The following is a 21,313-nucleotide window of genomic DNA, read 5'->3' as shown; positions in this document are numbered from 1 at the left end:
GTGCCATGAATCATAAAATGAAGTCTCCTGTATTTAGCTTAGGACACATATAAATTTTTTTTTGCAACAGCAAAATAAACATTGTTACCTTCAGTTATGCTTCCAGTAAAAAGCCTTAAAAAGCCAGCTATCTCTGGCATGGGCAAAAAGCTGGCAATGGAAGACCCCAGCAGATTCCAGTTCATCTGGATTTTTGAAAGAAAACTGTTATTTTATTGGAATTCAGGAAACAAAGTGCAAGAAAATGCTAGGATTATTGCAACACACCCATTGCATAGTATCACGCTGGACACAATGAAAAAAGGGAAATGTCATCTGTGATAACAGAAAAATGAGAAACTGTACCCATTACACACAGAGTTATCACTGAAGAAGTGACACTTTCAGGGTCTGCCCGAACAGCTTTACACCTTGCCAATGCCAAAACAAGTCTGAAACACTCAGATAAGTAGAAGTGATAAGAAGTGATAAAAGGCCTTTTTGGAGGACAGAGAGAACAAAACAGCTGCAAAAGTTATCTCTAGGATGTGTGAGAGTAAGTTCGGGCAGTGCTAAGTAGATGTGTTGTGAAAAATGCAGTTCAATAGGTGGGGCAGCAAAGGCATTGGACAGATATTTAGCCACCAGGTTGATTGTAATTAAATTCTAAATACCCGGGGGTGGGAAACGTTTACTACCAGAGGCAGGTGGAGAATCTCTTTGCATCGTTATATTCTTGTTTTTTTTTTTTTTCTCCCCACCCCCCCCGCCCCTGTCCCCCATCCCCAACTGCCTACTTTCTAACTGGTCTCCTTTATTTCCAGCTCCCTCCAGCAGCCGACGGCTGTCACTCCCCCCGGGCACGGAGGAAGCCCCCAGGACACAGGTGGGGCGCCCGGCCCCGCGGAGCGGCGCTGGGTGCGGGGGTGTCGGGGTTCCCGGGGTGCCGGGGGCGCCCGCGCCCCCCGCCCGGGGGAAGGGGTGGTGTGTGCGCGGAGCGGGGCCGGGTTTGAGCCTGCCTGCGGGAGCCGGGGAGGCGGTTCCCCCCCACGCACACGCACCCCACGAAGCGCGTCGGCTGGCAGCCGGATCCCGCCTCGGCCCCGGGGAGAGCGCTGCCCGCCCCGCCCGGGGGAGCCGCCCCCCGCCCCGCTGCGGGACGAGGAGGAGGAGGAGGATGGGGCTGGGGCTGCGGCGGCTGCCCCGTGGAGGAGGTAAGGGCGGCGGCTGCAGCGGGACGGCCCCGGAGCGGGGGAGGCGCGGGCTGTCCCGGCCGGGCAGGCACCGGCAGCCGCGGGCTCCGGCTCTGCCCCGCCGCCTCGGCCGAGCGAGGGGTGGGAGGTGCGCCCCGGGGAGGGCGGACGGACGATCTGGGGGTGTAGGTGGGGGGAGAGCCGTGGGGACGCGGAGGAGGACGCTTTTCTGAGCCAGACACCCCCCCCCAAAAAAAAAAAAAAAAAAAAAAGCGAGGAGGGACACCTCCAGAAGCGTCCCGGGAGGGAGTCACGGACAGCGGGCAAACCAAAGCGAAAGCAAAGCGAGCGGCCGGTTCGTGCTGTGAAGCAACGCCGTGCAGCCTTTTGCTAAGGGAGCAGCGGGCGGTGGCTCTCCAAGCCCCGGAGCGGGGTCAGCCGTTCAGAGCTGCCCCGGCCCGGGCACACGCGTGGCCCCCAGCGCCGCTCGTCACCTGCAAGGCAGGGGGGGTGCGAAGCCAGGACTGGCACTTCGGCTCGGCTCGTCCTCTGGAATCGCCTCGGTTTTCTTCGTGTGGGTGCACGGGCAGCTCAAGAGCGCCGTGCGGTGCATCGCGATGAGGAGCAGAACTGCACCCCTCGCCCTGGGGAAGGGCACGTGTGTGTCATAGTCCCGTAACTACACTTGTCGGGAACTTTTCTTACATCTTGGAAGCCTCACTGTGCCAGGGCTGAACTCCAGCCTCGTTGTATCTGCTTCTGTTATCAGCGTGGCATCTCGAGCGATACACTCGCGCGAGAAGCAGCGGCAGCCGGTTTCCCTGTTTCGGTCCCACAGCACATGCAGCTCTTACTGCGCTTCTGTCTGCATGCACCCGCGCAGACCCTCGTCCTGTGGAAGAGCTGTGCACGGCTGCGATTCGAAGATTAGCCGAGCCATTCAGCTGCAGGGACTGCTTTTCTGAGTTGAGTCGCTAGTGGGCATAGAGCTTCATTTTTCTGGGGTAGTTTATGATTTGAGACTTTCATAATACACTGTGCAGATACAAAAGATACAGTAATGCCAAGATGATGATTTTTTGACTCAGATGTTCAGTACATTTTGAAATATCAAGTTGAACTACCACCATTTTTCAAGATGGTTTTGAACCATTATGAATAGCTGGTTCCTATTTTGAATTAATGGACCAGCACCAACTAACAATTATTAAATTTGTCTTGCATGGTAGCTTTTCTTTTTTCCTTCTTCCTTTCCTTTTTCCTCTTCCTTTTTTTAATTTTTTTTTATTTTTTAATTTCCCCATGCATCCTAGGTTCAGCTGGGATGGAGTTAATTTTCACTGGGAAAGGGCACAGCCAGGACAGCTGACCCAAACTAGCTATAGTAAGCATTCCTCTACTCAAGAGAGAGGAAATAGAAGGTACACACCACGGGGTAACCTGTGGTTTTACCTGGGTGACCATGGAGAGTACATGAGGAAGTGGGATGGAAAACCTACCTCCCTAGATTCACAGGTACCTGAGTTGCAAGGAAAAGCAATCAGAAAAGAGGATTCCTCCTGGAAGAATGCCACGGGCAATTCCCCAGACAGAGGGCTGATCTCATTTCTGATTCTCCCAGAGGGAATTCTGATTCACATTTACAAAGAGTGAGTAATGAATACTTTGGCCAGGATTAGAGGGGCCCTGCCTGCAGCCAGGTGGAGGAAAGGGACAACCAGGTTTATTGGACTGTGTGGATTTGATGGCCTGGCATGTCAGACCCACAAGGAGTATAAGGCTCTGGTAGATACTGGTGCACAGTGCACCCTAATGCCATCAAGCTATAAAGGGGCAGAACCCATCTGTATTTCTGGAGTGACAGGGGGATCTCAACAGCTAACTGTATTGGGAGCTGAAGTGAGTCTAACTGGGAATGTGTGGCAGAAACACCCCACTGTGACCGGCCCAGAGGCCCTGTGCATCCTTGGCATAGACCATCTCAGGAAAGGGTATTTCAAGGACCCAAAAGGGTACCGGTGGGGCTTTGGTATAGCTGCATAGGAGATGGAGGAAATTGAACAGCTGTCCACTTTGCCCGGTCTCTTGGAGGACCCTTCTGTTGTGGGGCTGCTGAAGGTTGAAGAACAACAGGTGCCAGTCGCTACCACAACAGTGCACCAGCAGCAATATCACACCAACCATGACTCCAATTCCCACCCATAAGGTGATTCATTGGCTGGAGAGCCAAGGGATGATCAGCAAAACTCTGCCCTTTAATAGTCCCGTATGGCCAGTGCAAATGGCCCTACCTGGAGCCTCTGGCAGAAAGCACCTGGGGACACCCGAGGCCGACCCCTGGGGTTTTGGAGTCGGGGATACAGAGGATCCAAGGCTCGCTATACTCCAGCTGAAAAAGAAATACTGGCATCATACGAAGGAGCTTGAGCTGCCTCGGAAGTGGTTGGTACTGAAGCACCGCTCCTCTTAGCCCCCCGACTGCCAGGGCTGGGCTGGATGTTCAAAGGGAGGGTCTCCTCTACACATCATGCAACTGATGCCACATGGAGTAAGCGGGTCGCACTGATCGCACAACAGGCTCGCATAGGGAACCCCAGTTGCCCAGGAATTTTGGAAGTGATCGTGGACTGGCCAGAAGGCAAGGATTTTGGAATGTCGCCAGAGGAGGAGGTGACACGGGCTGAAGAGGCCCCACTGTATAATAAACTGCCAGAAAATGAAAGGCAATATGCCCTGTTCACTGATGGGTTCTGTCGCACTGTGAGAAAGCGTCGGAGGTGGAAGGCTGCTGTATGGAGTCCTATACGACAAGTCGCAGAAACTGCTGACCGAGAAAAGTGGCCAGTGCTCTATCTCTATACTGACTCATGGATGGTGGCAAATGCCCTGTGGGGGTGGTTGCAGCAGTGGAAGCAGAGTAACTGGCAGCACAGAGGCAAACCCATCTGGGCTGCCCCATTGTGGCAAGATACAGCTGTTCGGCTAGAGAAGCCAGTGGTAAAAGTACGTCATGCAGATGCTCACGTACCCAAGAGTCAGGCCACTGAAGAACATCAAAACAACTAGCAGGTGGATCAGGCTGGTGGGCCTATGACACCTCAGGCCATCAAGGAAGAGATGCAACATATAGATGGGCTCATGATCGAGGGGTGGACTTGACTGTGGACACTATCGCACAGGTTATCCATGAACATGGAACATGTGCTTCAATTAAGCAAGCCAAGCGGTTAAAGCCCCTCTGGTATGGAGGGTGATGCGATGGGTGAAGTATAAACATGGGGAGGCCTGGCAGATTGGCTATATCACACTCCCACAAACCCGCCAAGGCAAGCGTCATGTGCTATAATGATGGAAACAGCCACTGGATGGCTGGAAACATATCCCGTGCTCCATACCACTGCCCAGAACACTATCCTGGGCCTTGAAAAACAAGTTTTATGGTGACATGGCACCCCAGAAAGAATTGTCAGACAACGGGACTAATTTCTGAAACAACCTCATAGACACCCAGGCCAAAGAGCATGGCATTGAGTGGGTATATCACATCCCTTATCATGCAGCAGCCCCCCAGAAAATTGAACGATACAAGAGACTGCTAAAAACTGCACTGAGAGCAATGTGGTGTGGGACCTTCAAACATTGGGATACACATTTAGCAAAAGCCACCTGGTTGGTTAATATTAGAGGATCTACCAATCGAGCTGGCCCTGCCCAAGCAAAACTTCCACATACTGCAGAAGGAGATAAAGTCCCTGTAATGTGCATGAAGAGTATGTTAGGGAAGACAGTCTGGGTTAGCCCTGCCTCAGGCAGAGCCAAACCCATCCGCAGGATTGCTTGTGCTCAAGGACCTGTGTGCACTTGGTGGGTGACACGGAAGAATGGGGAAGTTCGATGTGTTCCCCAAGGAGATTTGATTTTGGGTGAGAATAGCCAGTGAATTAGACTGTATGATGTTAACTGCTAAATAACCCTGCCACTGTATGTCATTATATCTGTAGTGGCTATATGCTGTATCAATGACATTACAGTAAGAATCGCCCAAATCACTGAAAGATGGACTTTGAAACCAAGTGAAGTGCAGCAGTGATGGAACTTGAACTGGCACTCAGCAAATTCCTCAAGATCGACGTCTTCAACCCACAGACCGTGGGCATGGATTGCATCAAATACACCAGCTGCAAGCTCCGGAGGCAGCATGCAACAATCCAACAGCAAACACCATCTCTCCTACCCTGAAGGACTCTCATGACAGATGGATCCCCAAAGTCATTAAATAAAATCAACTGTCATGTTAGAGGGATGGCCCATAGACTAAGGGAATGATATCTGTGGGCAGGGGTGTATATATATATATATATATACACACATCAAAGACAGGGAAATTGGTGGTGATTAATTGGAAAGCCTAGGAACTGGGCATGACGTAGATGGTATAGATTAAGGGGTGGATAATGTCCTGGGTTTGGGTGGAATGGAGTTAATTTTCACAGGAAGCTGGGAAAGGGCACAGCCAGGACAGCTGACCCGAACTAGCCAAGGGGATATTCCGTACCATGTGATGTCATGCTCAGTATATAAGTGGGGAGCGGCTGGGGGTTCGGTGTGGTATCGCAGCAGGGGAAGCGGCGGAGCATCAAGTTTGGGGTGGTGAGCAATTGCATTGTGCATCGCTCGTTTTGTATATTCTTTTATTAGTACTATTATTATTCTAACTCTTCTCCTTGTGTTGTCCCAGTAAACTGTCCTTACCTCAACCCATGAGGCTCTACCTTTTTTTGTTGTTGTTTCTCCTTTCTGATTCTCCTCCCCATCCCACCAGGAGCGGGTGTGCGGGGTGCGGGGGAGTAGAGTGAGCAAGCGGCCTTGTGGGCTTAAACCACGACACCATGTGTTAACTTGGTTATTTTTGTAAAGTAGTCGCAAAACTAGTTTCAACACCCTAACTTTAAGGGATCACTCATTTCTGTGGAGAGAAGATGATTCATTTCTTTCCTAAATGTAGGTCTGGGCCTCTCAAGTACGTTTTATTTAGGTGAAAGAATGATTGGAGCAAGATAAGGCAGTCTTAAGTTCTTGACCTAAAATGTAAATGGACTTCTAAGTGAAAACCCCTGTGTCTCTTCCACCAGACTTCTTTTGAAGTGCATGACAGGTCCAAAACATGAAACAGGAAAAAGTTGATCATTGTTTTAAAGGTGACCTCTGCAGGTTTGGTAAGTCTGCTGGTGCTGTCAAAATGTTATTGTAACAGTATAATGGATTTCTAAGTGGTTTAGCTGATTTATAACCTTCATTTTGCCTTTTGTAAAAATACACCTGAGCTATTTTTAGTGTTTCTCTTATCCATGCTAGATCAGGATGAGGAGTCTGTGTAAACAGATGAAAGTGATTGCTTTGTTCTGCTTGGTATTGTGGGATTGTGTGACGTTCTGCAAAGTTAGCAGCTGGATTCACCCATCACTGGATTAATTTTATTCATTGGGCTTCAGTCCCTGGTGAGAACATTGCTGGCAACACAATGTGAGCTGTTGATCCTCATTCTTAGGGAACTGGTATTTATAACCGCCCTGGAAGACAACTGCAGATGAAAAAGAAAATGAATCAGTGGCGGGAGCATACTAAACTGTACGGGGTTGCCTGGCCTATTTTTCTGTTCTGTGCTAAGATGAGATGTAGTGCAGTGTTAGGACAGCCTGAGCACTTCATCTTTGACAATGAGCACAGCAAACAGGTGGGTTCCTACATTTAGCTTGCTGCCCGACAGGCTGGGATCAGCCCTAACCTTTGTATTCACTATGTTCCCAGCAAACTATTTCATTCAGTCCATTTCTGTAATCAAACATAAGTTTGCTGATGAAATGTAAACCCTACAATATTTTGTTGCCTTAGTAATAAATGTAACAAAATATATTTCTTCTAAATTATACCTTTTAATGGAGAAAATAATCATATGATCTCAGAGTCTTGCTACCTGTTTTCTTAGATGGATGTGTGTAACGGGACCAGGGATAACGATTGTACCACAGCAGAGACTACATTTAAAAAAGCTTTTTGTTCTGAATCCTATCCATAATTCACTGTCCTGCATTACCTACAGCAGGTCCTGTTCAAATTTCTTTGCTAAAAGGTTGTCAGGCATTGGAACAGGCTGCCCAGGGAAGTGGTGGAGTCACCATCCCTGGGGGTGTTCAAAAAACACATAGATGTGGCACTTCAGGATGTGGTTTCGTGGGCATAGTGGTGTTGGGATGACGGTTGGACTCGATGATCTTAAAGGTCTTTTCCACCCTAAACGATTCTATGATTCTATAGCGGGTGGTTGGTAGAAGATGTGCTCCTATTGCTTAGTTTATTAGTTTAATGCCTCTGCGCTGTTCTGATCTGGGTCAGCTACAGAATCAAAGCTTGTGGGTTTGGTTCTCACGCATGTTTAAGATTGAGACTATGGTACCAGGGTTCCTGCACAGGAGCCATGAGTTACATCTTTAGAGAAAAAAATATCAAGAAAAAAAAGCAATAAACTTTTGCTTTGAATAGCCAGGAAAACATGCATCAGTTCATGTAAGGAAATGGAATAATTTCTATAGTAATGAAAGGTCCTACCATTTGCAGAATACCCCTGACCAAGATTTGAGGCTCCAGTGGGCATGTTTGCTAAGGAAATAGATAAAAAACATAAGAGTGAACCTTGTCTTTTCTTTGGGGTGATTATTTCTCGCGGTACTTTTTTTCCAGACACAACAGTGTTTGTGGACCACCTAGTCTTCCTCTTCACAGTTTGCTGAAAAAACAGGTTGCAATCTTATTTTTTTAAGAAAGAATTTGTAATGGGAGCACCACTTGCTCCTTAAATGCTGACAGTATACTCAGCACCTATTTGAATGCCGACATCTCCTGTTGAAAACATGGGTGCCAAACTTCTTTTGTCCTACTCAAATCTACTCACACAGGTTTGTCACACTGAGTAGGTCATATGTGAGTAGGTCACATTGACTTACTCACACAGGTAAAGTTAGGCATGTCTGCTTATTTTTTCCTACTGTGCTTGTAAATTATGTTTGGATTGCTCAAGCAGTGTGTTTTAAGGAAAACACTAAATTGAAACACTGTGTGGCTGTGTAAATGTTGGAGTTTTAAGCATAGAAAAAGTAACAAAAAATACAGAAAAGACATGCAGCTGGCACTGGATGTAGGTCTGATCTTCTTCTTCTGAGAGAAGCCATCCCACAGGCACTAATCTGGGGTGCAGTCCGTGCCCCGCTGTGCCAACCGAAGGCTGCATTTTCCTTAGGCTTCTCACTGTAACCTGTTCCAACAACACTTCTAAAAGCTGTTATGTTGATGCAAAATGAATGAAACCTGTTTTCCAAGGCACCTTAAAAACTGTGTATGGGTAAATGTGAGGCCTCACTGATGCAACGTGTGGCATCAGTCCCATGTATGTAGTAATAGTATTCACAAATACAGAGAAAGTCTCAAGAAGCTTGTAATACAGTAGTGTCTTAGCTGAAGATCTTGCAAGACTTAAGAGCTGCCCTACTTGGTTCAGTGGTTATCTTTTCCCTTTCTCTCTGTATATCAATATTTCTATGTGTGCATGTATGCATGTATTTATATACGTAGGCATTTGAAGAAAGGGAGTACAAAAATTGGATGGGTTCTGTATCTTTCACAGAATATACATGGGGAATTAGTTAGATTAGCAGGAATGGACTACGTAGCTCTTCAGTTTTTCATCTGTGGCCTGAATCTTACAGTAAAAATGTTCTCACTTTCTAAATCGTGTGAACCCCAAGCAGTGATGCTGCCCATGCCAGCAGAAGAGGCAGTACCTGAACGAGGGCAGCAGTTGCTGTGCTGGGTCATTGTGCCATACATTGGACATGCTCCAGCTCAGGGTGAGACAGAGGAGGAAGGCTCTGCTTCCACCCAAACCAAAGTTAGTTACATCTGGATGTATTACATTCTCTACATCAGATTTTGAAGTGCTTCCCAAGAGCTGAATTCCTATGCTCAATTAAAGAACACCTGCTCTAATTAACAGCATAACATAGCTATTGTTTATGAATTGCAAAAGTTAAGGAAGAAGATGCACAGTGGATAATTTGTATTATGTAGTCTCTAGGGTCATGTTTAGAAAGGGCAGTTTGGGTCAGGTCATGTAAAACCCCATATAAGCACAGTTCTTTGAACACTGCTAGAGGCAGAGTTTCACAGTATTAAAGCACTGGAGGGGGTGAATCCGTCCTGGACTTTGGGTACCACTTGAAGTATTTACATGTATTTTTATGAGTGAGAATATTTTGAGTTTGGGATTTTTTTTTCCTTGGTGAGTGTCAGAAGTTTGGTAGAGTGAAGGTAAGTAGAAACCAGGTAGACCTTTTTCTGAAGGCTTTTCTCCAGTCCGTTTGAGAGCAGTCCCACTGAAGCTGTGTCCTTAACTTACAGAACATATTTCAAATTATTCTTTTTTTTTCCTTTTGAACTCATTGAGCACTAGGACATGGCAATATTGTTGTGGAGGGATATCTGCAAACAGATAAGTGGGCCAGGTCCCTGCTCATGGATGGCTCTTACCCGTTAGCCAGAACTCACCTAGGTTTAATAAGACAGGGTGTGAAGGACTGCGTGGTGTTTCAGAGAGAGATGGGGTCAGAGAAGAACCTCAAACATTTGAGGTACGTATTGTCTTGAAAGACTGTGATTTTGATTTTTGTTACGGTGTGCTGCAGCAGGCACAAGGCTTTGAAAAAGCCAAGTCAAACCAGTGGCCAAGAAGGGTGTAGAGTGAGTCAGTGGTGTAGGGCTGACCTACACCAGCATTTTTTTTCTCCCCTGGAGAGCAGGAAAGGTATTCCTGGTATAGGGTGTGAATGAGAACTGTTCCTTTTCATTCTTTAGGATGAAATTAGTTTCTGGTGCAAAATACCACCAGCACAGGACCAAATGGCTGGAGTGTAAAGCTGTTTGGTTTATGTTTTAGAAGTGGTTTTAGAAGTTCATTTTAATGGGGATACCAAGCTGTCTTCAGCATGAAAACTGATGTCTTAATTGAAATTAGCGACGATACTATTTGTGTCTGTGTCTTCAACTTGTACCCATCTCTGCCTCCATTTGGGGAGTAGGTTGCATGTTAATTCTGTGTTTATGCTGAACATGTAGAGTGCACAAGTATATGTGTTTTGTAATAGCTGACATAGCTAAGCCATTCCATGTAAATCCCTAACGCTTTTGTTTCCGAAATGCATGTGGATAGTGAGGTGCTAAGAAGTCACAGCAACAAGCGGGAGTGCCTTTAACAGTGTGCATTTGTTTGCAGCCCAGGTGGTATTTTTAGGATTTAGAGTAGACGTGTTGTAGACATTTGACAGGTGCCATGTTTGGAGTCACAGTTATGTACTGTTTGATTTACTCAATCGCATTGCTTAAGCATGGTTTAGTGTGATTTTTTTTTAAGCCTAGCCATATATAACATAAAAGTTACTTTGAGATTTTGCATCTCTGTCCACCATTCCACCCTCCATGCTTTCTAAACCCTGGCTGCATTTTAAATAATAAAGTACTCTTCTGTTCCTGTGTTTTCAGGATATTTTAGGGCTCTTTATTAATATAGAGAAACAGCAAGAAATATTTTGCTTTTTAGCTGAGATTAAGTAGATATCAATTGGTAAGAATAATTATCATCACATATTTAAATACACAGGCAAGGAGGAACATCAGTAACCTTAGAGCTGTAGGGTAACAGCTATGCATCATTATGTTTAATTTATTAATCGTATTTAATCCTACAAAGTAGTAAAGTGAAACTACTGGTTATGTTACTAGAAGCTGTATTTCTTTTGCCTAACTTCTACTGGTGGGACAATTTTCTGGAAATGCTGCTTAATTATTCAAAACGTGGCAAAGATCACCAGGCTACTAGCAGATCATCAGCTAGTAGCAAGGAGAGGGCTGGTTCTACAGACAAGTGCAGTTAATAAAGGAGAAGGGACACAAGTTTGCAGAAAAGCATCTCAAAGGTTAATGACAGTAATGGAGCGATTTAAAGCTTGACAACTAAAATAAAGAGAATGTATATGTAGAGGAATTAGAAGTCAGCACGTGAACAGGATACATGAGTAATCAGCACAAAAAGTTATATCCTTTTGCAAATAATGGTGGTCATATACCTTTGCTCCGGTGCTGGGATATTTGTAGAGATAACTCAGAGTCTGACTGCAGTGAAACAGAGCTTTCCAGGGGCAGGTACCCCCTACCTCTCGGTGCTGCCTGTACACCCCGGCAAATCACCCTGTCTGCTCTGTTCTGCTGCTGCAAGGTGTTTCTGTTACTCCGGAGCTAGTTCAAATATTTCTGTGCACTTGTAGCCCTGACCTGTGTAGTTTTAGCCCTCTTTGCCAGCTGCATGCTGATCAATAGCTGAAAACAAGCTTGCTTATGCTTTCTGCTGCTCATAGAGAGGGGTCTCGTTCACCCAACCAGTGCATCGCGATAGACCTATTCATATTTTGATATCGTTACAGGTTCTGCTCCCTATGCGTTGTTTTATGGACAACAAATAATATATGGCTGTAGGAAGCAAAGGAAGGATGTATGCAGAGGGATAGTTTGCTGTACAATGCACCCAATTCATGCTGAGATCAGTACTCCAATGTACTTAATTGGAAAACAAAGGCTCTATTTTTAACATTGTAAGAAACTCTGGAAACTTGCCAGAGCAGGCAGCATCCTTCCAATCAAGTGTAGGCCAGGCCACCCACAAAATCATACTTGTTCCCACCTCCACATTGATTCTTAAACCACTTTAAGTAGCAGATTTGACATAAATTACTATTTTTCATATTCCAACGACTGGCAAACTGAAGCTGATAGTTGACCTGCGGTAAGTTGTACCTTAGGGAAAGGGCAGATGCACGGTTAGAGCCCAGCCTTCCAGCCTACAAGTCTGCAACTACAAGGGAAATCAGACTTAGTCTCAGACTGTGTTCTCTAGCCCAACTGAAACTAGTAAATGGCAGTAGCAAGACTAGAATTTAAGATACTTGGGGTTTTATTTTATTTATTTTTTTTTCGGTGGGAGTTTTAGTGTAAATCTCCTGCCTTGCGCTTGCACAGAAATCCTTCCAAATGCAAATCGAAGGTTGTCTTCAGGTAGGGTTGAGGTTTACCGATTGGAAACAGCCTGCTGTGGGAGGTGTGAACTTCCACACCCTCCAGTGGTAGAAGTGGAAAGGTTGCTGCAATAAATGGGTTTGGTGGTAATATTATTTCTTCTACAATCAGCAAAAATCAGTCTTTTTCTCTGTACAGAGACCAACCACGTGTGGTCTTGATCTAGCTCTTGTGCTCATAGTGGTATGACTGTAACTCAATCACTGTTTCTCCTGCTACTGTTAATGCAAAATAAGCAACAGGACAGAAATGATAATTGTGGCAGTGCAGTACTGACTAAGTAATATTTACACCTAATCCCTTTTGTCATTAGATGTATATTCAGACTGCAAAATTAAACTATCTTTAAAGAAATTCCATATTCAAAAACATGATATGGCTGTTTCTGGGGGAGGCACCCCTCCAATTCTCCCCATAGCAGTAGCCCAGCAATCAATCACAAGTAATGCATGGGCAAGGGAAGAAGTGTTCAGTTGTTGAGCGGTATTTTTCAGCTGTTCTTCATCACTGGGAAAGACTAACAAGCTGGTGGGAAGTGTAATTTCAGAGAGTAAATCTTTAACGGCATAATCCAAGGGATTTTTGTTAAAAGCCAAAACTGAGAAATTAAGGGGGAAAGGTTCTGGTTGTGTTACATGATTTCCATGTAGAGTGTTTCACTGAAATGATCCCATATGTGGAAATTGGTGCTGTGAACAATCTTATACGTACTGTACCTGTACCACCACTGTTGTGAAAAGCTGGTCACAGGGCACGCTCCTTCAGAAACTGCCCTGGTAGTGGTGAAAAGGTTTTTTAAAAAGGGTGGATAACATTGCGGTAATAATCAGTGTGAACAGGCCTGAGTATATTTTAATATTGTCTGCTGGAGGAAGAAACAGTGGTAGTAAGACTAATCTTCAGAGCCACACGGTGCAGCATTATAAAGCTCATTCAGTAGAGATGATACATTCCCCTTGGTAAACTACAGTAAATGGTCATGATAGCAAATGTGAGACCCTGCCTCCCTCCCCTCCCATCCCTGCTAGCATCTCCGTTCATATCAGCAGGAGCTTTGTGCAAAGATCAGAGGGAGACTCTGAAGGACGAAACGGCATGTGATCCTGTAGTGCAGTTCGTGGCTCTCGGCCTGGAAACTAAGGGTAGCAAGACACTGGCTATGGCTTAGCAGAGAAAATAGTCAAAGACGTTATTTTTTCTTAAAAGATACATAAAAATCAATGCAGACTCCAGATAAATCCTAAAATTCATGGTCAGAAGTATTCCCCATCTCCTTAGGGTCAACAGCTCTATATAATGATAGGAAAAGACCTGAAAATTCAGTTGTCTTTGACTTCCCGGAGAAACTGAAACCATGACAGTCTCCACAAATTTCTACGAGCTGCGGGAGCATTTAGTTTCTCTTCAGAAAGGAGCTGTCCCATCAGGCACATCAGAAGTTCAGTTGTCCTCATAGTGGTGCTGGGAAGGACCATCTCCATCGTAGACTTCAGCAGACCAGCATCATCTGCAGGCAGATTTCCACCATAAGCAAGTTGAACTGTGAGCGTTTCGGATGATCTGCAGGACACATCGTGGGCTCTTCACAAAGTTACCGCAAGCTTTTCTTTTCCCTTGCGGTAGAACAGGTTTGTACCCCTGGTAATTTTGATAGGAACCATCAAGTCGTCACCCATATACTTTCTGTATTCAGAACCAGTGCTTACAGTTATTTTTTTGAGGCATCACATAATAGATACCACATTTCTAACTGTTCCTTGCATTTGCCTCTTCTATCAGCCGGTAGAGTAATGAATTTGCTGTGTTATTCAGGAGCCAAATACTCTGCCTTAGCAGCAGCAGCTTTCCAAGCCACTCAGCTCAAGAGGAGCTGCCTAAGGTCTTTAATAGCAGTTGTTGTTGACTTCTTATGTGCTTTTGATGATGATGACTTTTATAAATTAGGATGGTAATAGATCATGTTCATTGGACAAGTATTAAGTTGGTTCTTTGTAAAATTAAAGACTAGCTCTGATCTTGCGAGCATGTAATTATGGGACTAACTTCATGCCCGTGAGTACTGAACTCATTTAAGTGTTTGCAAGTAGCTAGTTACCATGTTCTTAGTGTCCCGTATACTAAATTCCCTCTCCTGCTGTTTTACTACATAGAGGAAAACTGGGGGGGGTTGTGTGTATTTAGAAAAGTAAATTTGTTTTCTCATATTTGGCAATAACAAGTCATCTGGTCATTTCCAGCTGCAGCTGACAAAGAAGATGTAATATATTGGAATATCATTTTTAATAACTAGAAATTGTGTTAGGCGTCATTGAAGGAAAGTACCTCTTACATCAGAGTGACAGATCAGTGCTCTGTATATCTATTTGTTGTTAGAAATGACTGTTTATAAAACTAAAGTTCCCTTCCAATCCTTGAAAAGAAAGTACAGAAAAATGGAAACCCAACAAATAAATAAAAAATAAAATTAATTTTCATAATTAAAAAAATTAATAGAATTGGTAAAAATGAAATTACTATTACTTTATTTTCAAATTATATTTAATTTTACTCCAGAGTCCTATTTTTAAACCTTTTTACATTTAATTTTTAATGTCTTTCGTATGAAGCAATAATTTAAAAAAATCTCTTACACATTTTGAGGACTATTACAACTGCAGTTTTTATAAAGTTTGTGCTCTCATATAAAATCTGTAAAGTAAATTTGTTGTGATTTTTAGAACAGAACAGTAACTCGTTACGTTTGCTGCTGTTGAGACTTTGTCTTCTCTGATCCTGCCATAGCATTTTGCTGGGGATATATGGAACTAATGCAGTGTGGCCACTTGGTTTTCTGGCTGCCATTCCACCAAGTTTCACATTCTAATAGCTCAGACTTCCACTATAAAAGCTGAAATATCAAAGCTTTTTTTAAATATAAGTATGCAAAGTCCTTAGCAGTGATTCCTTCTTACCCTAGCGATACCCCAGCCCTATAATAAACATTTTAAAAGTCTGCTGATATGATTATAGATAAAAGATAACTTGAAAAATGCTTCTGAGACCACTAAATCAGAACAATTTCATTGCTGGAGATTAAAAAAAACAACATCATTTGGATAAATAGGAATTGGGTAATGACTACATGGAAGTGATGGGGAAACAGAGCTGCTATTACAATACATGTTAACGTGATTGTTTTCCTGAAAGAAAAAGCGAGGGGTTTTACTAACTGGCCATTCATAATTGCCTATTTTAAGATTCCATCACTGAGTATGTATCTGGCTTGGATATGCTGTTGTGAAATGACATCCAAAAGACACTGATAGCCCAAATTTTCCATGAAATCACATCATCATGTGTCTGTTTTAGAAGAATTTGTTTCCAGTGTTTATGAATGTCCATTTCTACTGCAGATGGGTTCAGTGCCTGGGCACCGAAAGAGGATTCGGTGTCTGTACTCCTGAACTGATGTCGGCCTCATTCTGCCCCCGAAGTCTGCACAGAGTCAGTTCATCCACATGAATGAACTGCGCAGTGTATATTTTATTTGAAATGCTATAGCTGTAGAAAAATGAAAAAAGTGCATTTTAAAGATTAATTTTGACAGCATGTTGCTTAATAGAACTGTTTTATTTGTGTCTTGAGGATGTTGACCTCATGAAAGCGTGTCAGGAAGCTTTGGATGACTGCTGTCCACACCAAGGACATGATCAGCTGGAACTGCAAGAGGAGGAGGAGGAGGAGGAGGAGGAAGGCATATGTCAAGTAAATGATGAAAAAAATGGAAGAAGGGAAAACTGTGAAGAGGAAGTGAAGGAGGATAGAGGTCTTATCACTAAGATAGAGAGTAGTGAAAGAAATGGAGTGAATGGTTTTGAAAGGAATATTTGATTGCTTCTTTTCAGTTGGAGTGTCCCTTGCAAGGGCAGGAAAGGAACAGTAACTTCAGATGGTATTTTGTGAATGATGCCCTTGCACACTCTCCCGAAAATTGCCCCCCCCCCAGTATAGTTTATGTACTTGAAATGTTTTATAAAGTTTACAGAAATCCCTTGCAACTAATCATTTTTCAATTTGGTTTAATCTTCTTCATCATGAAGGTGTTGTGTTTGTGGGCAATGATTTTTTGGGGCCTACAAACACTTGAGACGTGGATGCTAAATTATACTGCTTTCACCATTATGTGAGACTTGATGCTCAGATGTAGAATTACATTTGGGAAACTGGATTGTTCATATCTTAACATGTGTGTTGTAACTAGAAGGCAGAGAAGTAATCTTAATGATGTTAAACCAAAACAGTTGCACTTTGGATTTTGTTCTCTCCGAGAACTACAATGAAAAGAGCATTCAATCCTCTTGAGACCTTGTGAGAGCTAAGAACATTGGATCCAAGTTTCTTGCCACTGCCCTGGGCAGCTAGGTTTTGAAAAAAATACTTGATTTCTCCACAGTGGTGGGTAGGTGCAGCTTGAGAGAGGAGGAAAGCCCGGTTCTGCTCTTGCGGGGCGGAGTAGGGATGCTCCTGCCATGGAGTTATTCTGCTCGTTCTAACAACATGACATCTCCCATCAGGATGAAGACTTGATGGCGGAGGTCAGCAGCAGTATTTCACAGAGCTGTGCTCTATTTCCTCTTGGACTTTGATTTTTACCTCCTTTTATGTAAAATAACTGTACTTTACAAAGTGTTTCTGTTTCTTCTGTCACAGAGCAACCACAGCCATGTAGATTCCCTTCTCTCCTTGAAGGGCTATTTACAGCTTCTGTCATCACAGATGGAAAATATGCTAGAGGTAAGTGAGAAAACATCTGTATTGCTAATAGACTGGAATACAGTCAGTGATTACTGGATAATAAAAAAAAAACAGGGAATATATCAGCAAATCAGTGTAGTAAAACTTACCTAAAGACACTATATCCACCTTTTACAGCAGCCATCATGGGCTCTACTTTAAAAATTCCCCAGTAACTTGTCTGGGATATGAAAGCTACAAAGTCCTGTCTTTCGTGTGACCTGGTGTTCAAAGTCGGATGGAACTGCTGGACAGCTTAATTCGTTCAACTAATAATTCCCTTTCTGAAATCTAATGCCAATTCATGTTTATACAGCAGCTCTCGGTATGTTTCTCTAGAGCAATGCTGAGTTACTAAGCACTAGCAGCTATTAAGCATTTGCAGTGAAAGATTACAGTTGTCATAAATATTAGGTCAAGTGCTTACAAAGATACTTCCCTCAAGAAGAACAGACCCATCTTCACTGCAAACCAGGTCAGTCAGCATTAGGAGCAAACCCATTTTGTTTTCTTGTTTTATCTTCTGGGTTTCTGATACTATTGTTTACTTTCTGGGTGCCCATCTTCACAAAAACCAGTTATCTTAATTGGAGTCTCCCTCCTCTTCCACAGCTCATAGCTGCAATCATTAACTGGGAAGCTACTCCCTACATTCGTTTTTTGCAATACTCCAAGGGCATCCTACATAGGCTTCTTGTTGTAGGAGTCTTTCAGGGTCATTACTGTTTTCCATATAACTTCATGCTTATCTCTGGAACACCTCGTTTGGGGAACCTGTAGGTTGGATAGTGCCTCCTAGCCCATAAATTAGCCACCTCCTCTGTTCAGCTTTGGTAATGGATTGCACACTAATGGGGTTCAGAAGTTCATCAGTTTCATTTTCTCCGTTCTTTTCATAATTGGAAAGGAATTTGGCTCTAGCCTTTATGTAGCTATAACAATACACAGTTGCATATTTTATTTAAGACTATTAATGTACTGCCATCTTGTGACAATCTATCTGTTGAAAATGGATTGCTTATATCTTCCAGGTACCAAGTCTTTACAGTGTGAGGGATTTTTTTAATAGCCAACTTGCTAAGCATATTTCTTTTCAAGGGCTTAATTGAAAATACCAGCTCTATCTCACAGACTACAGATGGCCTAGTACAAGGTAACTCCCTAGGAGAAATAAGGCAAGACTTTCTTCACTTACCTGAGCTCCCAGTAAGCATAGTGGAGAATTTAAGACATTCTGGTCTTTATGGTACATCATTTCTTCTCTGTGGAAAGCACTTTTTACATTGTCTGTTCAATGAATGGCAGTCAGAAAAGCCCTTTCCTGCACCACAGTGGGGATGCTCAGCTATGGAGGAATCATGTCATATGCTTCCTACTTGATGTATTTACATTCTCAAGTTTTTTGTATCCGTGTATTTTATGACTACTCGTCAGCAAGTACCCTGACATAATCTTGTGCAGTGGCTTTGTATTTCTAGGACCTGGCAGCTATAACCCAGGCCCACAAAAGGTAGGCCTTAATGCTACTGCAGCACTCATTTATCATCTGGACTTCAGGTCTGAGGGATCATACAGCACCTTTATTTTTCTAAAGAAAAACTGAGGAGTAATTTAAGCCAAAAGACATCCACAGAAGGTGTGATCTGGGGGGGTTGTTTCCTCCAAACTGAGTAGTAAAGGAATTGAGTTGAAATCTGAACACAATAAACCTCATTTAAGAAGGAGCTAAGCCTAACATGGCAGCTCGCAGCCCCGAAAGCTTTATAAACTGTGGAAAAATAGCAGTGAGAATGTGCCAGCATGACCATAGTGCCTTAACGTTCCTGTCCTCCTTCCCCCTTTTCTTACACCACTGTTCTCACTGGTTAAGTTCTGCCAGTGAGCTCTTTATCTTCTTCACAAGGTTAATTTTCTAACAGTTTAGCACCTTGAACCAGCTCACCCTGGAATCAGATGATCATCAAAACCACTACCCGGGAAGGAGCAGGACTGCCCCTCCTAGAAGGACCTTTTCTTAGACCAGATCAGATGAACACATAGGCTGTAGTTTGATATATGCTTAGCAACAGTCCCATTTCCACTTCTTAACACTCATCAGTCCCACAACATCCTTCGCAAGCCCTCCTCCTCCCATCCCTTCAGTCACTTTTGTTCTGCACCATTCCCACTTCTTCTTACCATATGCCAGTGCAGGTTATGCTGTGTACAAATGAGAAACAGTATTCAGGATAGCCAGAAGAAGAGTTTAACATATAAATTTTTTACTTTAATAGATTCAAATAGTGGAATATTAAAAAATAAATTGATCAAGACCGAGTAGGGGAGGAATGTAGAGGCATTAATTTTACAAAAGATCCCATACCCACCCCACCCCCCATCATCTTTTAAGCGAGTTTACTGGAAGATATACAAGTTGCTACTTCTAATAGAGGCCGAGACCTATCATGCTTACACCACAATATAAGTTAAGTTTGATCCAGACACTTTGCCACTGTTTCAGTCCTCATGATGCCACGCTATTAAGAACCAACTACCCCACTCAATCAAATTCAGAAACAAGACATCTACAAAGGCAAAAGTCATTTTTCTCAGTCAAGCTCTAATATCACAAATCATAGGTCAAATTTGATAGGGCTGTTTTCAGCTGCTGGCATTAGAAACCTAACGGCCCGTGATGATAATTTTAATGAAAATAAACTCATGTCTTCGGCTTTGGAGGAAGGCTTTGATCCTATAGAAGTTTCTCAGCTCCTTGAAGAACGTGGGTCAGATTCGGAATTGTCTTTGAATTCAAGTCACAGCACTGCCTCTTACTGAGTCTGCAATGAAGGTGCTGTTGGGTACAGCAATGATGTTAAATCTGCTTCTTCACACAGCTTAGGAGCTGTTGGTGGCCGTAGCCAAGAACGCAGTAAATATGGCCATGTGGAATACCGAGGTGATTCAGAGTGTTCTAGAGAAGCCAGCATTTCCTTCAATAACCACATTTATAATCAGCTGCCAAGTCAAGCAGCATCCACTCCGGAGCATCAGCAGCAGATGCGGATGGAGAAACCAAACAAAGTAAAGGGTAGGTGCCATAATTCTACTGATACAAACCTTAGCAGCGATGAACACCGTGCAAAAGCTCTGAGAATACCATTGTTAGTAGATGAAATTGTGAGCATGCACATTGACTCTTTCAACAGCACATGAGCAAAGAACCATCTGACAGATACTCGGGTATTACTTTTACATGACATCAGATGAAGAGGAACAAAGTTGCTGCCCCAAATTGTCGTAAACAGAATGCAATTCTTAACTTGGAAGACGACATATGTAATCTTCAAACACAAAAGGAGAGCCTTAAAAAGGAGCACTCTCAGTGTAGCAGATCAATCAGCCAGATGAAGCAAAAGTTAAATAACTTTTACTGTGGCATTTTCAGTAGATCGAGGGATGACCAGGGTAGATCTGTTAACCCATGCCAATGTGTCATTCATCGCAGTAGTGATGGCAGTGTTTTCATAATACCCAAACACTTGGTCAAATCAGAACAGAAACAAGATAATGAAAAAGAGCAGAAACAAAAATAAGATGGCTGAAGATCACTTAGGTTTTATTTTTCCTGAAAGAACAATAAGGATATTTGCATGAAGACTGGAGGTCAGTAATTACAGTAGTACAAACAGAAAAGACTACACTTGAGGAGGAAGACTGCATGTTCAAGGGTCTGGCAAAGCCAGCCGACGGGAATCTGCGAGAAAGTCTATCAGCCAAGGCTTCTGAATGAGGAAATCCATTTAATTTTAATTAGAATTAAAGGAGCTAGGCCATCAGTCCCGGTGTAGTTATATAAGCCTATGTAAAACTAGGAATTTAGTTTCTGGTGATGGGGGAGGGGGTAAAACATCAGTGGGGGAAAAAAAAGCGAGCTTAGATCAATGGTACACATGGAAGAAAAGTGTGTTTTGTTCTTGAATACTTATTCTTCATACACAAAATGAATGTATTTTATTATTCTTTTAGCACAGAAAGAAAAAGTGTAGCTCGAGTTCATCACCACCTTAAAATCACTGTGGATTTATGTATTCCTAAGAGATAGTCTGTGCTTTGCATTTGTTCAGAACTGTTCTGCGTTTCCTAGTTTTCCTTTGAGGAGAGAGGCCCAGGAGGCTATTACATTTTTCCTCACTAGTTTCACAGTCATAACT

At 43.4% G+C, this 21,313-nt stretch overlaps 1 protein-coding gene across 1 annotated transcript; it reads left to right on the top strand.

The window, feature by feature from the left end:
* Positions 1 to 1,156: 1,156 nt before the first annotated feature.
* On the top strand, positions 1,157 to 20,989 carry NFE2L3 (NFE2 like bZIP transcription factor 3). The gene is given in 9 exon segments (XM_069799687.1): positions 1,157 to 1,193; positions 13,376 to 13,489; positions 15,949 to 16,091; positions 17,037 to 17,120; positions 17,535 to 17,539; positions 19,514 to 19,586; positions 19,589 to 19,699; positions 19,701 to 20,370; positions 20,373 to 20,989. Coding segments are annotated over 9 exon segments (1,560 nt in total). The 3' UTR covers positions 20,696 to 20,989.
* The last annotated feature ends 324 nt before the right edge of the window (positions 20,990 to 21,313 follow it).

This window comes from Haliaeetus albicilla, chromosome 2, assembly GCF_947461875.1.
Source record: "Haliaeetus albicilla chromosome 2, bHalAlb1.1, whole genome shotgun sequence".
NCBI lineage: Eukaryota > Metazoa > Chordata > Aves > Accipitriformes > Accipitridae > Haliaeetus > Haliaeetus albicilla.
The sequence above is the reverse complement of the archived record's forward strand: the minus strand, read 5'-3'. Positions and strand labels throughout refer to the sequence as shown.